This window comes from Camellia sinensis, chromosome 1, assembly GCF_055761805.1.
Source record: "Camellia sinensis isolate YWXY chromosome 1, ASM5576180v1, whole genome shotgun sequence".
Classification (NCBI taxonomy): Eukaryota; Viridiplantae; Streptophyta; class Magnoliopsida; order Ericales; family Theaceae; genus Camellia; species Camellia sinensis.
The window spans coordinates 8,787,722-8,811,418 of NC_138961.1; the positions used below are offsets into that span (position 1 = coordinate 8,787,722).

Here is a 23,697-nt window from a genome sequence, read left to right on the forward strand (position 1 = left end):
GATGTGAGCAAATATATATGTGAGGTCGGGTGGGAAACATTACCTGCAACAGCAGTGGACTCCCGGCAAACCTAGTCGCCTCCCGGCGATAGACAGAATCTAAGCCCATCAGTGTCTCGGCCAAGGTCATGGCAATACAGCTCTTTCCTTCTCTCAAACCTTGGGCGACTTCACTCAGGCGAATGCTAGCCCCGCCGAAGCCCGATGAAAGCAGAAAGTGAGACAACAAACATAAGCAGAGGGCGTGTTGCCGGAAACCCTGCCAATAATGGTTGCTGCGGTCACCGGCGTCGGAAAAACGATGGATCAAACCGAGGATGTCCAGTTCCCCACTGCAGATCAGAGATCGAGCGTCATGGGCCGTAAGCCCACACATCCGCCCTAAAGCCTGAGCATGGCCAAAACGGAGCTGGGGCAAGATCACTTCAGAGCATTCAGACTCCATCAAAACCTGAAAATCTTCGAAAGTAGGACACATCTCTTGGCCGCCAAAGCTAAAAACGTGCGTCACTGGATTCCAGAACCTTGCCGCGGCATGGAGAAAAGGGAGCTGTAGCGGAGTACGACTCAGCGTGAATAGTGCATTCAAGCCGAAACCCCGGAAGTTCAGCTTTTCCGAGCCATCCAAAGAAGAGATCCAAGATATGAGATTTTCTGCGAGAAACGCCTCCATCTTTGTCTAAAACTAAGATGAAATGAATGTTCCCGAAGTTGAGGCTTTTATAGAAGGAAAAACACTATTCATGGGGACACGTGTCAAAAACCAGGAGGCTGCAGGAATAGCTGGCCGGCCGGCCACCTTTTCTGGCTGGCCAGCCATTTACTTTTTACAAAAATAGCCGGCCAGCAGTCTCTCTCCACAAAATTGGCCGGCCGGCCCCCAAAGGTGGCCGGCAATGCTGCAGTGTATCCCCTTGGCCCTGTTTTACCCTTCGAGGGAGAGTTCCAAGCATTTCCATGCAACGGGAGAGTCAAAGGCCTTCATCTCCCTCCGTTTCGGATGCGTTTCCGGTGCCCAGATCATCAGAAGTACACTCTGTTGTTGCTGAGTTTTGTTTATCGAGTTGTTGTTTTGCTTATCGAGTTGTTTGTCGAGCGGACGTGTTTCATGTTTTTTGAGTCATTGCGCTCTGTTTAAGCAATCTTTGTTTAAGTCTTGTTTATTTGCGTTGTCAACGTTATTGCATTTCGTTTATCGAGTTGTAAACTTGCTAAAGGTTCTGTTATATCTTAGTAAGTTGAGTTGCTTAGTCTGTTGCGTCGGTTCACTACCTGACTTGGTGATTACACAATGCGCATTCCCATTCAATTTCATTCTTGTGCAAAATAAATGATACGATACGATGCTAAAAGTTTAAAATACAAACACCTTTTCAAAAGCTATTTCATTCCATCATGCTTTACAACAAACAAAGGTACAAGTTTTACAAAAAATAAAACTGCCTAACAATGTGCAAAGTGCTACAAACTACTAGCAAAAAGAAAAATAAAGCAGGAAACAACAGCATCAAAGTCCTCGGGAACGGGAACGAGAAGCACTCCTCATCCTCTTCTGTGGGACAACCTCTGCACCATCATCATCATCATCTGAGTCAGAGCTGTCATCCTCAGGATCCCCCTCAGCCTCACCTCTGTTCCCCGAACCAAAACCGGAGCCCCCCTCCTCAGCAGATGTCTCTGACTGACGATCGGTAGCCTCCTCCTCCTCCTCAGCGTCCTCCTCCTCCTCATCAGGCTCCACCTCTACAACGTGAGCCCTGCGTCTGCGGACAGGCCCTCCTCGAGCTCCTCGAAAAGGCCTAGATGGCCCGGCTCCTCGGGAAGGCCGAGATGACCCCGCCCCCTGAAAAGGCCCGGGTGACCCAACTCCCTGAAAAGGCCCAGATGGCCCAGCTCCCCAAGGAGGCCCAGGTGGCCTGGCCTGCGGCTGACCGGACCATGAAGGCATCTGAAAATAAAGAGTTCAATTCAAATACATCAGTCCAAATATATACATCAGATGCAGATACAAGCAAAGGCTACGTGAAGTGGGTGCATGTAAATGAGTGTCCAAGTGGGGTGTGTGTCAGATGTGCTCTACACAAGTAGTCTATCGATGCAGTAGAAATCAGCATGTCATCAGAAGTATGATAAATGCCAGAAAACTGAAGGGTACCTGAATGCCCGCGACAGACAACTGTGCCTCCCTACGCAGGACCATGCCCTCGAGTGTGGCCACCAGTCCAACCACCTCCTCCATGTACCCTCGCGGTGGCTGCAAAAATGAGTTCATAATCATCAGTGAACAAAAAAATGTCTAAACATCTGAATGATGAATGAAAAACAGTGGAGCATACCAGCGGTGAGTCAGGATCAATGGCGTATCGATCACTGGACATCGGAGGCTCTAGCGGGATCGGGGTCGGAGAGATAGCCCCATACTACCATGCCATCAACTCAGTCGGCATATCTGGCCATCCAGGATGAGGATAAGTCGACGGAACCGGAGGAACCGGTCTACTCCCACCTCTGGATGTACCAGCCCTGCTAGTAGAAGGGGCGTCTGCAGCCCGAGCCTGAGCCTGGCCCGAGGATGACATACCGGCAGGCCTCATCATCGGGATACGAGCTCCCGTCAATGGAGGCATCAAATATATGTGACGGTAAGTGGCGTAGTCCCCCTCCTCAATATATAATAAAGCATCACTACCCAGCATGGCGCCGACTACCTCCGAGTAAGAGAGCCTGTCAGCAGTCCGCATACTGACTGGGGGTACTGCGGGAGGATCCTGAGAAAGATACCCCCATACCTGGCGCAGAAAGCGTTCCCCCAGAAACCATGCCCTGCCAACCGGCCCTTCGAGCAGGACCCTATACTGGGAGATGTCCGACCCTCCGGTATACTGAAGTCGGAGACCATCACCCAGGGACACCCAGGGCTGCCATGTGATCTGCGGATGATAAATGCATAAACCAATCAGAAATCGAGAATATGCAGAGCAAATCAAAGATGAAAATGAAAGGAACTGAAAGTTCTGAAGTACCTCTGAATGTCGCACAGTGTCAAAGTACTGTCGCAAGTAAAGGAGGGTCTCTCGGGGTCTCGGCCGGTGCGGGCCCTCGAACACCAGTGAATATGGGGTCATGGGAACCCTTGCCACCTCCAACTCTGGGGCTAATGCTGGGAAGTATACATAGACCCATAGCTGAGAAAAGCAGTGCAGAATGTAAGTACGAAATGCTGAGAGCAAAATACAGACTGTAAAAGTGCGCTGTGAGTGCAATGTACAAATAATGAAAAGCAGAAATGTAAATCAAGAGGACAGAAAAGTACCTCCCAGGCTCTCCAGTAGCCGCCAAGTAAATCGCCCCGCCCGCGGGAGGTCGCACTAATATAAAAGTAAAGGGTAGCCAGGCCGACGCCACCCCAGTCATATCGATGGACCTGTGATAGGTCAACCAGAGCGCTCAGCAGGTATAGCCCGACTGTGTTCCCTCTATCGGCAAACAGGGTAGTCCCGAAGAGGAACATAAGGAAACCACGGGCATACTGCTCTGTCTCCTCGGGAGTCTCAGGCACCATCTCCGCCCGCCGGAAGTGGGAAGAGAACCAAGTGTACCGGACTCTCCCAGAAACCCTGTCAACAGGCGGGCGAGCCCCCAATAGATACATCCAAGCGGCCTCCCACTCGCCCATATCCTCATCATAAGGGATGGACCAACCTCCTATGTCTAAGCCAGTCAACACAGCGAAGTCTAGAGGCGTCATGGTCATGTCCCCGGTAGCAGAGAAATGAAAGGAGTTGGTGGTGTCCCACCATCTCTCTACCAAGGCTGCCATCAGTGTCCTCCTGGCAGGACAACGTGACAACCCGGCGGAGAAGGGCCCGAATCCTGCCAAATCTACCAAATCTCGGACACCCTCCGGGAGCTCAGCGTACCAGTCCCGCGCGATGGTGGAACCATACCCCCGCACACTGCGGGAACCAACCTGCATTCAGAATGAATACATGTGTCAATAATGAAATGAATGGGCTATGTGCCAATGAGATGGAGATGAAATGGGCTGTGTGCCAATGAGATGAAATGGGCTATGTGCCGATGAGATGACATGGGCTGTGTGCCGATGAAATGAACTGGGCTGTGTGCCAATGAAATGAACTGGGCTGTGTGCCAATGAGATGAAATGGGCTGCGTGCCAATGGAATGAAATGGGCTGTATGCCGATGAAGTGAAGTAAGCTACATGCAAATTAATCTGGGCTGCGTGTTCAGAAAATTTGAAGTTTGGGCTGCGTGTTCAACTTTCTATCAGTGTGGGCTGCGCGTTCACTATTTAATCTGGGCTGCGTGTTCAGAAAATTTGAAGTTTGGGCTGCGTGTTCAACTTTCTATCAGTGTGGGCTGCGTGTTCACTATTTAATCTGGGCTGCGTGTTCAGAAAATTTGAAGTTTGGGCTGCGTGTTCAACTTTCTATCAGTGTGGGCTGCGTGTTCACTATTTAATCTGGGCTGCGTGTTCAGAAAATTTGAAGTTTGGGCTGCGTGTTCAACTTTCTATCAGTGTGGGCTGCGTGTTCACTATTTAATCTGGGCTGCATGTTCAGAAAATTTGAAGTTTGGGCTGCGTGTTCAACTTTCAATCAGTGTGGGCTGCGTGTTCACTATTTAATCTGGGCTGCGTGTTCAAAAAATTTGAAGTTTGGGCTGCGTGTTCAACTTTCTATCAGTGTGGGCTGCGTGTTCACTATTTAATCTGGGCTGCGTGTTCAGAAAATTTGAAGTTTGGGCTGCGTGTTCAACTTTCAATCAGTGTGGGCTGCGTGTTCACTATTTTAATCTGGGCTGCGTGTTCAGAAAATTTAAAGTTTGGGCTGCGTGTTCAACTTTCTATCAGTGTGGGTTGCGTGTTCACTATTCAACTGGGCTGCATGTTCAGAAAATTTGAAGTTTGGGCTGCGTGTTCAGAAAATTTGAAGTTTGGGCTGCGTGTTCAACTTTCTATCAGTGTGGGCTGCGTGTTCACTATTTAATCTGGGCTGCGTGTTCAGAAAATTTGAAGTTTGGGCTGCGTGTTCAACTTTCTATCAGTGTGGGCCGCGTGTTCACTATTTAATCTGGGCTGCGTGTTCAGAAAATTTGAAGTTTGGGCTGCGTGTTCAACTTTCAATCAGTGTGGGCTGCGTGTTCACTATTTTAATCTGGGCTGCGTGTTCAGAAAATTTAAAGTTTGGGCTGCGTGTTCAACTTTCTATCAGTGTGGGTTGCGTGTTCACTATTCAACTGGGCTGCGTGTTCAGAAAATTTGAAGTTTGGGCTGCGTGTTCAGAAAATTTGAAGTTTGGGCTGCGTGTTCAACTTTCTATCAGTGTGGGCTGCGTGTTCACTATTTAATCTGGGCTGCGTGTTCAGAAAATTTAAAGTTTGGGCTGCGTGTTCAACTTTCTATCAGTGTGGGCTGCGTGTTCACTATTTAATCTGGGCTGCGTGTTCAGAAAATTTGAAGTTTGGGCTGCGTGTTCAAATTTCAACTAGCGTGGGCTGCGTGTTCACTACTCTAATCTGGGCTGCGTGTTTAGAAAATTTAAAGTTTGGGCTGCGTGTTCAAATTTCAACTAGTGTGGGCTGCGTGTTCATTATCTAATCTGGGCTGCGTGTTCAGAAAATTTAAAGTGTGGGCTGTGTGTTCACTTTCGAATTCGGGCTGTGTGTTCGACAAATCAGTGTTTGAGCCGTGTGTTCGCCTCTTAACTAATGTGTACTGTGCGTTCGCAATTAATTAATGAGCCGAGTGTTCAGAAATTCGAGTGTTGAAACTACATGTTCAAGATGCAAGCAAAGTACTATGTCATAAGCTAAACTGCATGTTCAAGCATGGCAAAGGTGCGAAATGTAAGAAAAATACTGAAAATGAAGTAAATACCTCTCGGGCCTCATGAGAGAGGTGATGCTCCGGCTCTCGGAGAAGCAGATCCCTGGGTGCTCGCTCGTCAAAGCTAGTAAAGTGACGGAAGACAGCATGAGGGAGGACATGTGCTGGCGGACGGTACCTCCCGGGAATAAAAGGTCGGGTCCTCGGGGGTAGAGTCATGGGATCAAAATCATCTCCGGCACCTGGAAAACCTCCGCCGTGGGGAGAATTACCCGCCATTTTCAGAAGATCTGCAAAGGGAGCAAAAATGAGCGAAAATGAGGCGAAATTGGAAAAAGTCAACAAAAGTCAACTCTCGGGAAATGAAAAAGTCAACAAAAGTCAACTCCCGAGAAAATCTTCCAAATATTGAGACAAACTTACCTCAAGTGGCGAAAATGTGAAAAGAAGCTCCGAAATCGAAACTTAATCGCTTCAAAGTGCTTGAAACTGAATATTTTTGCGAAAACAATTTGCGCGGGGCGTTGGAAAACGCGTGTGGAACTCAGATCTGGAGAAGAAAGTGGTATAGGAGGCAAGAAAGGGGAAGGTCTCGGCTGCCTTATATAGGCCCCAAGTCTTGGATTGAAGGAGCATAAAAAAGGAGGTGAAAAGACCAAAAAGCCCCCGGATTTGGGCATATGGCCGGCCGGCCCTCTTTTCTAGCCGGCCAGCCATTTCCTTTTTGGAAAACTGGCCGGCCAGCTATTTACTTTATGGAAAACCGGTTGGCCACCTCCCCTTGGGAAGATAAACGGCCGGCCATGTCCCCCACATGCCCACCTAGCTCTCTGCAAATTTTGAGGAAGATCGGAGTTCCCGGGACCTGAAAAAGTTCAAGAAAAGTACACTTCCGGTCGCGAAATAGCTCCGTCGGAACTTCGACTTCGAGATCTGACATATGTCTCATCATCATTCATCGAAATCAAAGTGTATCCTTTTTGAACGAATTGTAGCCCTTCCAGGAAGTGGGTCGGAGACCGTAATTGAGTTACCTTCGCCGAAACACGCGTTTCCGTACTCGTTGTTTCATGACAAACGGGCACCCTGATTCATGCTCGTGTCACATTATCTTGCATTCTCATGAGCATACCTGCATTAACGTGCACATTTCTTGATATTGACATACCTCTATGCTTGATGCATACGTTGTCACGCATGTTCCACTCTTGCATTGCGATGCATTCACTTGCCGGCACTGCGTGTGTCAAACTTTCAGAATCACATTAAATATATGTTGGTAGCATATTGTACTTGTTGCAATTTCTCTCTTTTGCAGGCACGATATTGTATGTACGGTTCAATTGAGGCTGGTGCGACCAGACGAATCGCGCAGGTATCGTATCTTCTTCGTGTGAGATGTGGCGGGGATTGAATAATCCTCCGCATTCTTAACTGCATGAAATGTAGTTGTTGCTTTGCATTCTTGCTTAAAACTGTTGCATCTATTTGCGAATACTTGCTTCATTACAGCTTGCTGCATTTGCATGATCATTGGGTTACCTCCGGCTCTTTGCATTATCATTTGCATTTTGCCCCCTGCCTGCGGGCATGCCTGCGGGCGCATCTCTGTTTATCCTGTATGTTTGTCTAAGTCTTCGGCCTTGTCAAAAATGGGTCGTCTCTGGGCTTTGACATTCACTCCCGTCACTTATGACTTCCGAGTTCTGTCAAAGAGGGGCAACTGTGGACACCCCATTTTTGACCGACCTTAAGACTCAGACGTCACCGATTGAGCGCTTGGTGATGTTGCATAATGTGCTCGTTCAGAAGTTTCAGAGTCACGGCCGTGAGCCCTGCCTCCGGACTTCCGAACCCTCTTCTGTGCCTTGTCTCGGTTTGCGAACCAGACTCGATTTTCTCTGTTTCTTTTCCTGAGGGGAGGGAGAGGTCCCGTAGACCATCTCTCAGTGTCCGCGGGCTACATTTTGTGGCCGTAGGCCATTTTGCCCATTTCGGAGTCCGGTTTCCGGTTTTTCGGGACCGTTGGCCGTGTGCCTCGGTTCGGGACCGCTTAACCATCTCCGTTTGCTCTAATTTTTGGCATACTTCTTATTTTCTCCCTTTTGAGGGACACTGGGGTCTGAGAAACCCACTTCGTGGCCGAATGCCACTTTCAGTGCTTAACAGCCCATTTTCGGGACCTTGAACTACGCATTTTGGCCCCCGAACTTTCGTTTTGCAACGGTTTTCGTTCATTTTTGGCAGGTACCTCTGTTTTATCACCGGAGAGGTCACTGAAGGGTGGGAGGCCAGCAATTGTTGCAGCAACCAGTTATACATCCTCCGACGCCCTCCGGCGCCCGTTTTTCGCACTTCCGGGCTAATGTTGAACACCTTGGGCCCATTTTCTTGAACTTTGAACCACATATTTGTGATGTACACACATGAGAGGACCCTAAAAGTTGGTGGCCGGCCAGTAATTCCACCTGACCCATTTGAACCCCTCTTTCCGAGCTAATGTTGAACCCCTTGGACCCACTTTCTTGGACTTTTAACCACAGGGTTGTGTTGTACACAAATAGGAGGACACCATCAGTTGGTGGCCGGCCACTAAATCTGATTGACCCTTTTGACCCCTAGCCGGCCGGCTAGGGGGTGTGGCCGGCCGGCCACCTACAGCAAAAGTAACAGGCCGGCCGAGCTCCTTGCACTGTGCACTTTACAGCTGTGGAGCTTTATCCCCTAGAAAATATCTTTATCCGGGGGATATTTTGTGGGGGAAAGTTGCTCTCCTTTTCCCCCACCTTTACACCCCTTTTTTGGCCCTTATAACCAGCTGGTGGCTTCACTTGTAGGGGTTGGGAAAATTGTTCTTCAAGCTTCCATACACAAATCCCTTTCTATACCTCTCATTTCCTTGAAAACTTCCAAGTCCCTAATCACCATTTCTTCTACACCACCAAGCTCTACCATCACCACTTCATTTCCAGCAACAAGGAAGGCTTCTCAAAGGCTAAAGGAGCTGCAAATTGATCCAAGAAGCAACAAAAGCTTTGATCTTCAAGGGTGAGTAACACTTCTCCTCTTTTGACCCTTTTTCTTGATCCATTTGTAAGCCCCATATGCTTTTTGTTTCAAGCTCCGGCCCTAACTGAAAGTGGCCTTGTTTTGAGCTCATTTTCATTCTTCATTAAGGGCTCAACCCTGTTTGAGCCCTCCATGATGCACTTGCTTCATTGATCCTCTTATATGTCATAATCTTGCATGCTATTTTTGGCCCATGAGTAATCTGTTTTTGAGCATGTTGTAAACTGATATTAGGCTTATTTTGAGCCCCTCTTCAACATTGAAGAAGGGCTCAACACCATTTGGGACTTCCATGTTGTACTTACCTTTATACTCCTCTTTTCTTCCCCATTCTTGCATGCAATGGCAGCCTACCATGCTTTTGTTTTTGGCCATTTTACAGTTCTAAAAAAGTGCTTATTTTGGTCCATTCTTCATATTTCATTTAGGTCCTTTCATGTTTTGGGACCTCCATATGCCACTTCATGTTATATCTCTCTTTTATTCCCCATTCTTGCATGTTTAGTTAGCCTATCATGCTTTTGTTTTTGGCCATTTTACAGTTCTGGAAATAGTCCTATTTTGGCCCATTCTACATGTTTTATTAAGGGTCTTTGGCTGTTTGGTGAATATTTTGCATACCTCATGTTATAGCCACTTTTGAATCTCTTTTGCATCACATTTCTATCATGTTTGTATACTGATTTTGGGGCTGCCATATACTGTAAATATTCATATTTTTGGTCCCTCTTCAGTGTTGTAGAAGGGAATTTTTCAGTTTGGATTTTTCTTATATCACTTGCTTCATTACCCCTCTTTTGGCCCCTATTCTTGCATGCCATTTTTGCCATACCTATGCTTGCTGTTTGGCCATGTTTATAACTGTGAAAGTGCCTTTTTTGGGACTGTCTAGCTTCTGTCTTTGCATTGCATGTCCATATTGTGCATGTTTGGCATAGCTATAGGCCATTTCGGGTGCCTAAATTCGCATTTCGGGACAATTCCATGCATTTGGTGTCATTTCGCCTCATTTCGGGACTGTTTTCCCCCATATCTTAGTGCTGAAATTCTATTAGAATGATTGCTATTCATTTTATGTCATTACATCGCATTCCATCATTGCCTCGGTTTGTGTGCCGTGTGCACGCATTTCGAGGCACTCCATTTTCATTCACCGGCATCCTATGTGAGTGTGGCTGAGGCTCACTCATGTTGGTATAAGCCCACATCATCATTTCATGTCATTGCATCGCATTCTGCCATCGCCTCGGTTTGCGTGCCCGTATGCACGCATTTCGAGGCACCTCATTTTTCATTCGCCGGCATCCTATGTGAGTGTGGCTGAGGCTCACTCATGTTGGTATAAGCCCATATCATGTTTCCATGCCATTGCATCGCATTCTGTCATTGCCTCGGTTTGCGTGCCCGTGTGCACGCATTTCGAGGCACCTCATTTTTATCCGTCGGCATCCTATGTGAGTGTGGCTGAGGCTCACTCATGTTGGTATAAGCCCATATCACTTTTTTTTATGTCATTACATCACATTCTGCCATTGCCTCGGTTTGCGTGCCCGTGTGCACGCATTTCGAAGCACTTCATTTTTCAGCCACCGGCTTCTTATGTGAGTCTGGCTGAGGCTCTCTCATGTTAGTATAAGTCCATATTACTTTTTCCATGCCATTTTAGACACTTGCATTGCATATACCGTGACCTCAGTTTGCGCGCCCGTGTGCACGCACTTCGAGGCATCTCATTTTCATAGCATAGTGCATACTAGGTTGTATCTTAGATTGCATTCTGTCATTTTCTCGGTTTGCGTGCCCGTGTGCACGCACTTCGAGGCATCTCATTTTCATAGCATAGTGCATACTAGGTTGTATCTTAGATCACATTCTGTCATTTTCTCGGTTTGCGTGCCAGTGTGCACGCATTTTGAGGCATCTCATTTTCATAGCATAGTGCATACTAGGTTGTATCTTAGATTGCATTCTGTCATTTTCTCGGTTTGCGTGCCTGTGTGCACGGACTTCGAGGCATCTCATTTTCATAGCATAGTGCATACTAGATTGTATCTTAGATTGCATTCTGTCATTTTCTCGGTTTGTGTGCCCGTGTGCACGCACTTCGAGGCATCTCACTTTCATAGCATGGTGTATGTTAGGATTGTATCTTAGTCACATTTCATGCATATCATGCATATTGCATCATGTTCGGAATAGGAGTTAGCCCGGGCACGGGAAACGAGGTGCGTTTCGTACTTCGAGTGACGGAACGTGTCTCAATTCCCCAGTCACCGACACTCCGGATTATCCATGATGGAGTTAGGTTTTAGCTGTAGTTTCATGTGCATTCATCCTATATTGAGTTGTGCATTTCGACTCCTCGGCCATCATGCCTCGGTATGCGTGATTGGTGGCACGAGGATCGAGACATGCATACATTTGTGAAAATACATTGCTATGCCCCTTTCCTGCTCTCTGTTGCAGCAAAATCAGGAATCAGCAACTTTCCGGGACTTGGCACGCTTTTCAAGAATAACAGGTGTAAACAGAGGCTAATTGGGGCATTCCGGTGGATTTCCGCGCAAGACAACCCGGACATGCATCATCCATCAGAAGCAAGGCAGTCCCTGGCTTGCATGCCAGTTTTATTTATTTTCTTAGTTAATTTGTTAATTAATTAGGATTTTGTAATATTTTGGACTGTAATATTCTTTTATTCGGGACTGTATATTTATTCGGACCCTCTGCGCGAGGGCACAACTGTAATAAGTGTGCATGAGTGTGATGTATGTCTTCCAACCCCACGTCTTTCTCCCTTTTATTTATCCGCTTATGATGGTTAGATTAGGGCATATTTAAATTAGCATACAGTATGACAGCATGTTTGCATTCATTCATCTGTATTGCATGCACCGGGCTCGGCGCATCATACTAACTGCATTGTACTTTCAATTTCAAAGTTGAATACATGATAGTTGTAATATTTCATATGCCATCTTAGAATAGCCGAGCCTGCTATAATTGCATTTTGCATGTGTTGCATTAGGCATTTCTGTATAGTTAGGATCATGCATGATTTCTAATGAATTCCTATTTTGGCTTGGAGTACTCGGTAAGCTTTATGGTTTAGCATCCTTGCATGCGTGTGAGTGACTGCCATGAATAGCATGCTTACCATGAGGCTATGTGCTTATCTGATATAACTACCTGAATACCTGTGGGTGAAGGTTGTGTTACTTAAATTGGAATAAATCATCAAATGTTTTAAAGCTTACTTGCGGGTAGCAAACCATTTTCAAAAACAAACATGAAATGTTTCGTTCCAATTCAGGCGACCCGGTCTATATTTGTATGCTGTGCGCATCACATAGTAACCTAGGCTAATAAACCGGAATAAGAACTCACAATGTTTTCAAAAATTGATATCATGGTTAGTAGAGGCCGGTCTATGACCGGGCGAGCGGGGGTGCTCACGAAGTGACCTTCCCCAATCGTATCCAAGTTCCCGAGCCGAGGCAACTTTGGTGATGACGGACACGTGGCTTTTGGCACCGAGTCAGGGTTTCCTAAATTTCCCAAAATAAAATATTTAGGTGGCGACTCTGTATCTGGCAAAGCAGTCCATGTTTGGCACTTCTTTCAAAAAAATCTGTTTTCTCAAAAACGATTTGCCGGATTTGGACTCTTTGGTTCAGACTTAGAACCGTGACTAACGAAAGTCGAGTCCGAGCTGTGGCGAGGTCCCCCGCGGGCTTGTTACAATATATTGTTTTAGCGTATCTCTACTGGGCTTTGGCTCACCCTACTTGGGAAACCATTTTCAGGTACAGGTGATATGCCGCCTCCAAGGACATAGCTTGGGAGGTTTAGGAGTTGAAGACTCCATTTTGTTGTTTTGTTTTGTGTTAAATGTTCATTCAAGCCAAGGGCTTTGCTTGTACAGAAAGTTAAACTCTTCTTTGGTTATAACCAAGCAAGGTCTTAGAAAGATAAAAACCTGTAGGGCATTTATTTTGTTGTTATCAATTAGAGTTACATGCTAAAGTTTCAAGATGAACATTTTTGAAAGTGTAATGCCTGTAATATCTTTTGTAATGTAGACTCTGCTGAATGAATATAGCGATCCTGGTTTTCCCTTCTTCGATTGTTGTATCCGGACTTAGGTTCCGTGGAGTTGGTTGTTGTATATGTCTTCTTATCATCCTTTAATTCCATATATTTGAGTTTTAGAACGTATTAGGCGTGTTTCGAATAGGTTGGTTGAGCTTTAGTCCATTTCCTTACTGCCCAGATCTTTGGTGGTCCGCTCGAGCGGGTCCCTTTACGCTCGAGCAGAGTTTACACACTTTCAACATTTTGTGCCTCTGCAAAACTTCTGCAGGTGCATTTTTCACGCTCGAGTGGATTTCCTTACGCTCGAGCGGGTCACCCTCGAGCAGGCTTCTTGGCGCTCGAGTGGGCGTTCTTGTCTGCAAAAGTACTGGAGGAGTGTAATCTACGCTCGAGCAGATTTTATTTCGCGCTCAAGCGGATGTGTTTTGCAGTTGTGTCTTGGCGCTCGAGTGGTAATTTTTGTGCTCGAGCGGGTTCAGTTTTTTGTGCTTGACGCTCGAGCGTTTTGTTCACCGCTCGAGCAGACTAGTCGTATATCAGTTGGCAGCTGGGTGATTTTAAGTCACTTCTCAACTTTCACTCTCTCTCTTACTTTACCAAAAGCCGATTTTTGAGAGCTCCTCTCTCTAGAAAATACCTTCTCTCTAAGGTTTGATCTAGTTAGAGTGATCTCCCACCCTTGAGCCTTTACAAAAAATGTTGATCTTAGTGAGGGCTATCTTTTGATCCGTAAATCTTGGGATTTGGAGCACTTCGAGTTTTCATCATCTTCTTCCTTTGAGCTCCGATTTTAAGGTAGGGATTCCTACTCATCTTTGTAGGTTTTAACCTAAATATTGAACTTTTTGTATAAATGGTTTGATTTGGGAAGTTAGGGTTTGTAATGTGTTATATTGGAAAGTAAGGTTTTGTTCTTTTGATTCAAACTTATGTGTTTTGGGTCTAAAATGAGATTATTGTTGTTATTGATAATATTTGGACCTTTGGGTCAATATTGAAAAAAATGAGAAAAATGCCATGTCTGGGTATATTTGGGTCATTAGTGTAATTAATGACAATTATTATGGAAATGCGAAATTGAGTTGGAAATATTGAAATTGGCTCTTTATGAGTTAGAATGGTGGAGTTGGATTTATAAATCGCTCACTTTGAAAATGTTGAAATTATATATCTGTTGATGCATTTATTATCTGTTTAGAAATAATTGCTTTGGGCTATCGGTGGAGGATAGTCTTGATTGTTGTAGACAATGCATGATGATTAGGCAAACCAAAACTAATCAATTGAATATGTCATCGAATATGACGGTTGGAATAATACATCAAATTTATGTATTGATTGATTACGTACATGATATGTGTTTATATACGTTGTGTTGTGTGGGAGGAGATAGGGGATGTACTCCACGGTTTAGGGAAAGATAGGGGATGGACTCCTAAACCGGATATTATTTGGGAGGAGATAGAGGATGGACTCCATCGATACAGCAAATATGTGTATCTGTTGAAGCATTGATACAGCAAATCTGTGTATCATACATGAATTACAGAAGTGTTTTCTTTGAGATTGATACAACAATTATGTGTATCTACTGTGAAGTATAAAGCATTTAATTTGAGTTGTTATCTCAATTGAAATGGAAGTATTATTGATATGAGATGAAATCTCACTTAAAGTATATGGCCAGGTTCTGAGCCAGGGTTATGAACTGAGAATTGGATATGAAATGGAAAATAGAAGGAAACATGGACACTTTGGTCATGTAATTGAAATGGGTTATGAATTGATTTATGTGAGCTAAACATTTATCAAATGCTAATGTTTTAGTTATTGCTTATATTATGTTTAGCATATCTCTACTGGGCGTCGGCTCACCCTATATGGGACATCATTTTCAGGTACAGGTAGTATGCCACCTCTAAGGACGTAACTTGAAAGGCTAGAGGCTGTTGGACCTTTTTATTGTTTTGTTGTATTACATGTATATCAAGCATAGGGCTTATTTTGTGTAGAGTTAGTACTCTTCTTTTTGTAACCAAGTGTTGACTTGGAAAGTTGTAAGCCCATAGGGCAATTACTTTTATTGTCAACATGTAATACATTTTGTAATGAATACTCTGATGAAATGTAATTATGTTTTATTCTCGTATGTCTAAGCATGTCGAGAATGTATGATTTATGGCTTTATTTTGAGGGAGTTACAATGAAAATATAACATTTCTGTCATGTTTGTCGATCTTATAAATGGTTGGTCTATCTAATATTTTGAGAGCGTTACACAAACCGCGTCAGAAACCGCGTCAACTTTAACTCTTGATTGACTGTTTTTGAACTTAACACTAACTGGCTATTCTTTGTTTAGCGAAGTTTCCTGGTGGATTTATGACATATCATATTCCAAGCTTTGGAACCCAAAATTAAAAGTTTATTTGTTTAATTATATTTTCAAAATTATTTTAAATTTATCTCTATTTTTAAAATTATTTTTAAATTATTCTAAATTTATCTCTATTTCTAAATTTATTTTAAATTAAATTTATTTCTATTAGGAAAGCTACATTAATTGAATCAATATCTATATTGAAATATGTGGTACATCAATATTTTCAAGTTAATTGAATTATTTATTTATTTATTTTATGAAACTTTGTAAAAAAGTTATGTGTCAATTCATATAAAAATTTAGTTTTTGTCTAATGCCCCGTTTGAAGAATTGGGTTAGTAGTAAAAAAAAAAAAAATATTTATAAATTATAACATTAAATTTTTTATTTTTTTATATATTTTTTAAATAAATATGTAAAAAGTCAATTAAGATAATTAATTATCAAAACAAACCTAATTTAGCTCAAATTGCCGGTTGGTGCTGCACAATTACTTTTCATTCAAAGTAAGGTAGTAACACCGTGCAAGAAACCATGTCGAATTCAACCCTTGACCGACTTTTTTTGAGCTCAACTCATGACTGACTGACTATTCTTTGTTCAGCGAAGTTTTGTTCAGCGAAGTTTCCTAGCAGATTTATGACATATCATATTCCAACCTTTGGAACCCAAAATTAAAATTTTATTTGTTTAATTATATTTTTAAAATTATTTTATCTCTATTTTTAAAATTATTTTAAATTTATTCTAAATTTATCTCTATTTCCAAATTTATTTTAAATTAAATTTATTTCTATTAGGAAAGCTACATTAATATAATCAATATCTATATTGAAATATGTGGTACATCATATTTTCAAGTTAATTCAATTATTTATTTATTTATTTATTTTATGAAACTTTGTAAAAAAGTTATTTGTCAATTCATATAAAAATTTATTTTTTGTCTAATGCCCCGTTTGAAGACTTGGGTTAGTAGTAAAAAAAAAATAAAAAATCTTTACAAATTATAACATTGAATTTTTTATTTTTTTAAAAATAAATATGTAAAAAGTCAATTAAGATAATTAATTCTCAAAACAAACCTAATTTAGCTCAAATTGCGGGTTGGTGCTGCAAAATTACTTTTCATTCAAAGTAAGGTAGTGTAGACACCCCATTTTTTACCGACCTTAAGACTCAGACGTCACCGATTGAGCGCTTGGTGATATTGCATGTTGTGCTCGTTCTGAGGTTTCAGAGTCTCGGCTGCGAGCCTTGCCTCCGAACTTCCAGACTCTTTTGTACTTTGCCTCGGTTTGTGAACCAGGTCTCGTTTTCTCCGTTTTCTTTTCCCAAAGGGAGAGAGAGGTCTCGTAGACCATCTCTCAGTGGCCGTAGGCTACGTTTCGTGGTCGTAGGCCATTTTTCCCGTTTGGAGCCCGGTTTCCGATTTTTCAGAGCCGTCGGCCGTGTGCCTCGGTTCAGGACCGCTTAACCACCTCCGTTTGCTCTGGTTTTTGACACACACCTTGTTTCCTCCATTTTGAGGGACACTGTGGCCCGAGAGACCAACTTCGTGGTCGTACGCCACATTCGGTGCCTAATAGTCAGTTTTCGGGGCCCCGCGCCGCGTGTTTTGGCCCCCGAACCTCCGTTTTGCATCCGTCTTGGCCCATTTTTGGCTAGGGCCTTATTTTCATGATTAGGAAGGTAGTAGTATGGTGGGAGGCCACCTTTTCCCCTGAAAAACCAATTTTCTCTTTTTCTCTCTCCTAAAGCCGATTTTTTCTGACAGAAAGCTGGTTTTTCCCATTTTTGAGCCATAATTTCTGGCTTTTCATACCACCATTATGTTGTGCTCATCTGGGAGGCCACCAATATGGGTAGGCCGACCAGTAATTCTTCTTGACCCTTTTGAACCCCTCTAAAAAGCTAGTTTTTCTCTCTCCTAGGTCACTTTTTCTGGTTTTTCTCCCTGCAACTGTGTTGCACTTATCTGGGAGGCCACCAATTTGGGGTGGCCGACCAAAAATTCTCCTTGACCTTTTTGACCCCTGGTCGGCCAACCAGGGGGGATGGCCGGCCGACCACCTTAACTGGCCGTCCTGCTTCTTGCTTTTTGCCCTCTCTGAATGCATCACAGCTGTGTCAACTGTGAGGCAATTGGACCATCCTCCATACACGTGCATGGAGGATATGTGAGGCCTCTTTGAGATATTTTAGAGCCTCTCCTCTATAAAGAAGAGGCTTGTCTTCCTTTCCAAGGGTTCAGCAATTTTTCTTAAGGCATATACCCTCCATCCTCCATAACTCACTATTCCAAGCTCCAAACCCTAGTTTTCTTGGACCATTTGCACACCAACCCCTAGTATAACACCTCCATCATCCATTCCAGCACTTTGGGACTGATTTTCAAGGGTTGAAGGTTCACCAACTTGGTCTAAAAGCTCCTGCTTTGCTGCTCTTCAAGGGTAAGTACCTATTTCCCTTAAACTTGCATTTTTTTGCTCCATTGGTTATCCTTATTTTCAAGCATTTATGGACTTTGTCATAAACTGAAAAGTGTCATATTTTGAGCTCCTCTTGAAGATTTTATAAGGACACTTTTCTGTTTGAGGTCTCCTACATCCTTGTATGCTTTATCCCTCTTTGTAGGCCTATTTTGCATCATATCTTAGTCCTACTTGTGAGCATTTTAGAGATTTTCTATAAACTGTAAAGTGACTTATTTTGAGCCCCTCTTCAACTTTGTTTAAGGGAACTTTGCTGTTTGAAGCCATCTACTTCCTTGTTTGTTCAATCTCTCTTTTAGGGCTATTTTTGCATCCTATTTTAGCCTTACTTGTGAACATTTTCGAGATTTTTCATAAATTGAAAAAGGTCTTGTTTTAGTCTTCTCTTCAAGTTTGGTTTAGGTCTCTTTTCTGTTTGGGGTCATCTTCCCCCTATGTATGCTTCATCTCTTCATGATTAGAGCTATGCATTAGAGCACTTGCATTGGCCATGGTTTGGCCTCTTAGCCACTGAAATCCAATGGATTTTTAGTGGCTTAGATGCATTTTTGAGAGCCAAAATCAGAGGGGGGTGACCCCCCCTCTCCTTGTCTTGTTTGGTGGTCTTGTTGGCCTTCCAAAGGGACCCCTTTTTGCATGCTTTGAAGTCCTATTTTAGGCCTCATTCTGAGGGTTTTGAGGTCTGCCTTAGCTCTGTCCAAGGCCCTTTTGGCCATATTTTATGTCCCTCATGCATGTGTGGAACAACCCTCCTCAAGGCCTTTCAAGAGGACCTTCCATTATATGCTTTATTGATCAATTTAGGCCCTTTTTGGTGAGTTTTAGGGCTGTCATATTTGATTTCCAGAGTTGGTTTTGTTATGCTAAGTGTCCATCATATATGTGCTGAGTAACCCCTTGCATGCCCTTTCAAAGGAGCTCATCATTTTTGCACATGTTGGTTGCATTTCAGTGGTTATTTGGGCATATTTTGACATGTTTTATTCACTGATTTTGACTGGTTTAATGAGTTCTGATATGCTTCGTATACATGCCATGTAAATCATTCTTGCTAGCCAATGTTGCATGTTGTTTTAGCCCTTCGTATTAGCATTTTTTGGCCATGTCATAAACTGATAATATGCTTATTTTGGACTACCCTAGCTCTGTTTTTAGGCCTCATGGTTGAATGATGTTTGTTTTGCATGCTTGTAGTTCAATACCCATGCTTAACTTTGAGTTTTGAGGCCCATTGCATGCATGTGCTGAGGTGTTTTAATGTTTTGAGGTCATTTTTCATCATATTTTAGAGCTGGTTTGAGTGCCATATTGCCATGTTTTCATCTCTTTAAGTGTGCTTGAGAGTTGTGCATGCATGCCTTGTTTACCGACCAATGAATGAGCTTCATTTTCATGCATGTTGAGCCATCATTTTAGGCCAATTTCCCACTGTTTCAGACCTGCCTAGGGTCTGTTTGGGGTTGGTTTTGCCTTTGGTGCATTGCTTTGGGTACCTCTAGTGTAACGCACTTCACTAGTTTCGGTACCCGGGCCTCCTAGCTTGCATAGTGTGCCATGTTTGCATGATTCGGGACCATTTTGTATCATGTTTCAGTGCTGGAAATTCCATGTTTGTATGCCATCTTTCATCCCTTGCCATGCTTTGGTACAGTGGCATTTGATGCCTTAGGTTCTGTCCTCGATATTCGTGCATATGTGCACGCATTTCGGTTGTCTCATTTTCATCTAATGGCTACTGATGTGAGTGTGGCTGAGGTCCACTCATGTTGGTGTAAGTCCATTGTGCATTGTGTATGCCATTTCGATTCATAGCATTGCGTATGCTAAGTTGTATGTTAGTCGCATTGTGTATGCCATCTCATTTGCATTGTGTTTGGGATAGGAGTTAGACCAAGCATGGGAAACGAGGGACATTTCGTACTCCGAGTGACGAAATGTGTCTCAATTCCTCAGTCGTCGACATTCCGGATTACCCATGATGGAGTCTAGGCCTTGTTGTGTTTTCATGTGCATTCATTTCATATTGAGTCGTGCAATTCGGCTCCTCGGCCATCATGCATCGATATGCGTGATTGGTGGCACGAGGATCGATGACTACACTCCCTGAAGAGTAGTCATGCATACATATGTGAAAATACTTTGCCATGCCCCTTTCTTGCTCTCTGTTGCAGCAAATCAGAAATCAACAGCTTTCTAAAGCTTCGCACAACATTCCGGGATTAATTGCAAACAGAGACAAACCGGGGCATCGCCATGGTTTTCCGTGCAAGGCAACTTAGGCATGCATCATTCATCATTCGGAACAGAGTTGAGGCGGTCCATGGATTTGCGTGCAATTTATTTCATTCCTTAGTTAATTAGTTAATTAATTAGGGTTTTATACTTATTCAGACTGTATTGTTTATTTGGGACTGTATTATTCTTTCGGACCGTCTGAGCGAGGACAATTGTAATAAGTGTGCGTGCGTGTGATGTATGTCTTCCAAGCCCACGTCTTTCTCCCTTTTATTTACCAGCTTATGATGGTTAGATTAGGGCATGTTTCAATTAGCATACAGTATGATAGCATGTTTGCATTCATTCATCTGTCTTGCATGCACCGGGCTCGGCGCATCATACTAACTGCATTGTATTTCAATTTCGAGTTGAATACTTGTTAGTTGTAGCATTTCACATGCCATCTTTAGAATAGCCAAGCCTATCTTAGTTGCATTTTGCATGTGCTGCATTAGGCATTTCTGTATAGTTAGGATCATGCATGGATTTCTAACATAGCTTTTGTTTTGGATTGGAGTACTCGGTAAGTGTTTATGCTTTAGCATCCTTGCATACGTGTGAGTGACTGCCATGATAGCATGCTTACCATGAGGCTATGTGCTTATATGATATATCTGCCTGAATGCCTGTGGGTGAAGGTTGGATTATCTAAATTGGAATAATGCATTGACTGTGAGTTTTAAGCCCACTAGCTAGTGGCAAAACCATGTTTTCTAAGCCCACCCGAAGGTGGCAAAATCTGTATTTTAAGCCTACTTACGAGTAGCAAACTGCTTTAAAAAACAAACATGAGATGTTTCGTTCCAATTCAGGCGATCCAGTCTATACTTGTATGCTGTGCGCATCACATAGTAAATCTAGGCTAATAACCAGAATAAGAACGCATAATGTTTTCAAAACTCGATATCATGGTTAGTAGAGGCTGATCTTCGATTGGGCGAGCGGGGGTGCTCACGAAGTGACCTTCCCCAATCGCATCCAAGTTCCCGAGCCGAGGCAACTTTGGTGATGACGAACACGTGGCCTTAGGCAACGAGTCAGGGTTTCCTAAATTTCCCAAAATAAAACATTTAGGTGGCGACTCTGTATCTGGCAAAGCAGTCCATGTTTGGCACTTCTTTCAAAAAATTTGTTTTCAAAAACGATTTGCCGGATTTGGACTCTTTGATGATTTATCAATCTCACATTGCACATTGTGAGATCAGATTAAGAACCGACACAAATTGAGTCCGAATTGTAGTGAGGCCCAAGGGCGCATCTACAGGTAGTAACACCGCGCAAGAAACCACGTCGAATTTAACCCTTGACTGACTTTTTTTGAACTCAACCCATGACTGACTGACTATTCTTTGTTCAGCGAAGTTTCCTAGCAGATTTATGACATATCATATTCCAAGCTTTGAAACCCAAAATTAAAAGTTTATTTGTTTAATTATATTTTCAAAATTATTTTATCTCTATTTTTAAAATTATTTTAAATTTATTATAAATTTATCTCTATTTCCAAATTTATTTTAAATTAAATTTATTTCTATTAGGAAAGCTACATTAATTGAATCAATATCTATATTGAAATATGTGGTACATCATATTTTCAAGTTAATTGAATTTTTTTTTTGTAATTTTTTTATGAAACTTTGTAAAAAAGTGATTTGTCAATTCGTATAAAAATTTATTTTTTATCTAATGCTCGTTTGAAAACTTGGGTTAGTAGTAAAAAAAAATCGTTACAAATTATAACATTAATGTTTTTATTTTTTATATTTTTTTAATAAATATGTAAAACATCAATTAAAATAATTAATTCTCAAAACAAACCTAATTTAGCTCAAATTGTTCGGTTGGTGCTGCACAATTACTTTTCGTTCAAAGTAAGGTAGTAAAACCGCGCAACAAATCGTGTCGAATTCAACCCTTGACTGACTTTTTTTGAACTTAACCCTTGATTGACTGACTATTCTTTGTTCAGTGAAGTTTCCTAGCAGATTTATGACATATCATATTCCAAGCTTTGGAACCCAAAATTAAAAGTTTATTTGTTTAATTATATTTCCAAAATTATTTTAAATTTATCTCTATTTTAAAAATTATTTTAAATTTAATCTAAATTTATCTATATTTCCAAATTTATTTTAAATTAAATTTATTTCTATTAGGAAAGCTACATTAATTGAATCAATATCTATATTAAAAAATGTAATGCCCCAAAAAAATTTATGCATAATGATAGTACAATGACCATGACTCCTTAAGATAAACCAGAATAAATCCCCCAACACTTGCATTACATGATCATGGGTTTCATACAAAATAATTCCATATGCGAATATACATTCAATGATTTCTAGTACCTGAATCTATAGCATGTAGAGCATTCAATCCAAAAATAAATAAATACCCTCAAGGGGGCTTACAAATTCCAAGGCTTAAGCTCAGTTACACAAAAATGGTTTCTCGAACATATACAATTATAGCCCTTGGCTAGCAAAATATACCATAACAAAACAAGAGCCTTGTGCTCTCAACATATACATCCGCGCCCTAATTCGGTAGAATCATCACATCTTTTCCTGCACAAAATCCCATAGGGTGAGCATAAAACCCGTAGGAAATTCTTAACAAAGTATGTACATTTTATACAAGCCTCATGAAATGGAATGCGTATGCCATGCTATGCCTTTTTAAAAGAAAATCACATCTTCATCTTTTGAAAACCATTATGCTCAATGATATCTTGAAATTTCAACAATTCAAAATTTATCAATTTAACTCAAGGGGCAGTAATTACGACTCAAGTAATCCCTATGTTGGTGTCTGCAAGTAGGCATAACTAGCACTACCAAAACCCCACTTTACCGGTTGCTAACCGAAAGGGAAGTGGTACTTCCTCTGCGTGTGTTTTCGGTCTTTCACCCCAGACACTCAGGCTAACTTAATCATTTCATTTACATTCCCTATCCGGACTTACCAACATATTTATCCCAAAGCAATTCTATGAAAATTTATTTACAAACTTTCTTTTCTCATTGCAAAAGTTTCCAAACTCAATTCAAAACGTGTAATAATCAATTGAATGGATATGCAAATGCAATGATTATCAATGCCACGTGATTTTTCTCTATTTCAATTATCCAACAAATTATTTCTATAATAATCAAAATTTCCATTTCTCCTTTCAATGCCATTCCACGAAATAGTCACATATTCATTTAAATCCATCAATGAGTAGCAACATTCTCATACTTTGTGTATTCCCAACAATTTAGTTATCACAAGACTATACTAACATTTGAACAACAACTTCCAAGATCAAGAATTTTCAGATTCCATGAAATTTGCCATTTGTATATAAAAATAAGAAATCTTTCAATCATTCATTCATTTTGGCACAAAAGAAATATAATAGTAACCATGACATCCATGGATTCTCAACATCTTTTAAAACCCCCAAATCGCTAGGTTTTCCCACCACAAATATACACACCCAAATCATTTGAAAGAATTTCTTCAAAAACATCTTTTTCTCAA

At 42.1% G+C, this 23,697-nt stretch overlaps 1 protein-coding gene across 1 annotated transcript; it reads right to left on the minus strand.

Annotated features, from left to right (window-relative positions):
- Positions 1-1,351: 1,351 nt before the first annotated feature.
- Positions 1,352-3,185, minus strand: LOC145789523 (uncharacterized). The gene is made up of 4 exons (XM_082866253.1): positions 3,024-3,185; positions 2,337-2,930; positions 2,156-2,254; positions 1,352-1,948 (listed from the first exon to the last, which is right to left on the minus strand). The coding sequence occupies exons 2-4, from the start codon at positions 2,376-2,378 to the stop codon at positions 1,508-1,510; spliced, it is 582 nt and encodes a 193-aa protein (XP_082722379.1). The 5' UTR covers positions 2,379-2,930; positions 3,024-3,185; the 3' UTR covers positions 1,352-1,507.
- Between the last annotated feature and the right edge of the window lie 20,512 nt (positions 3,186-23,697).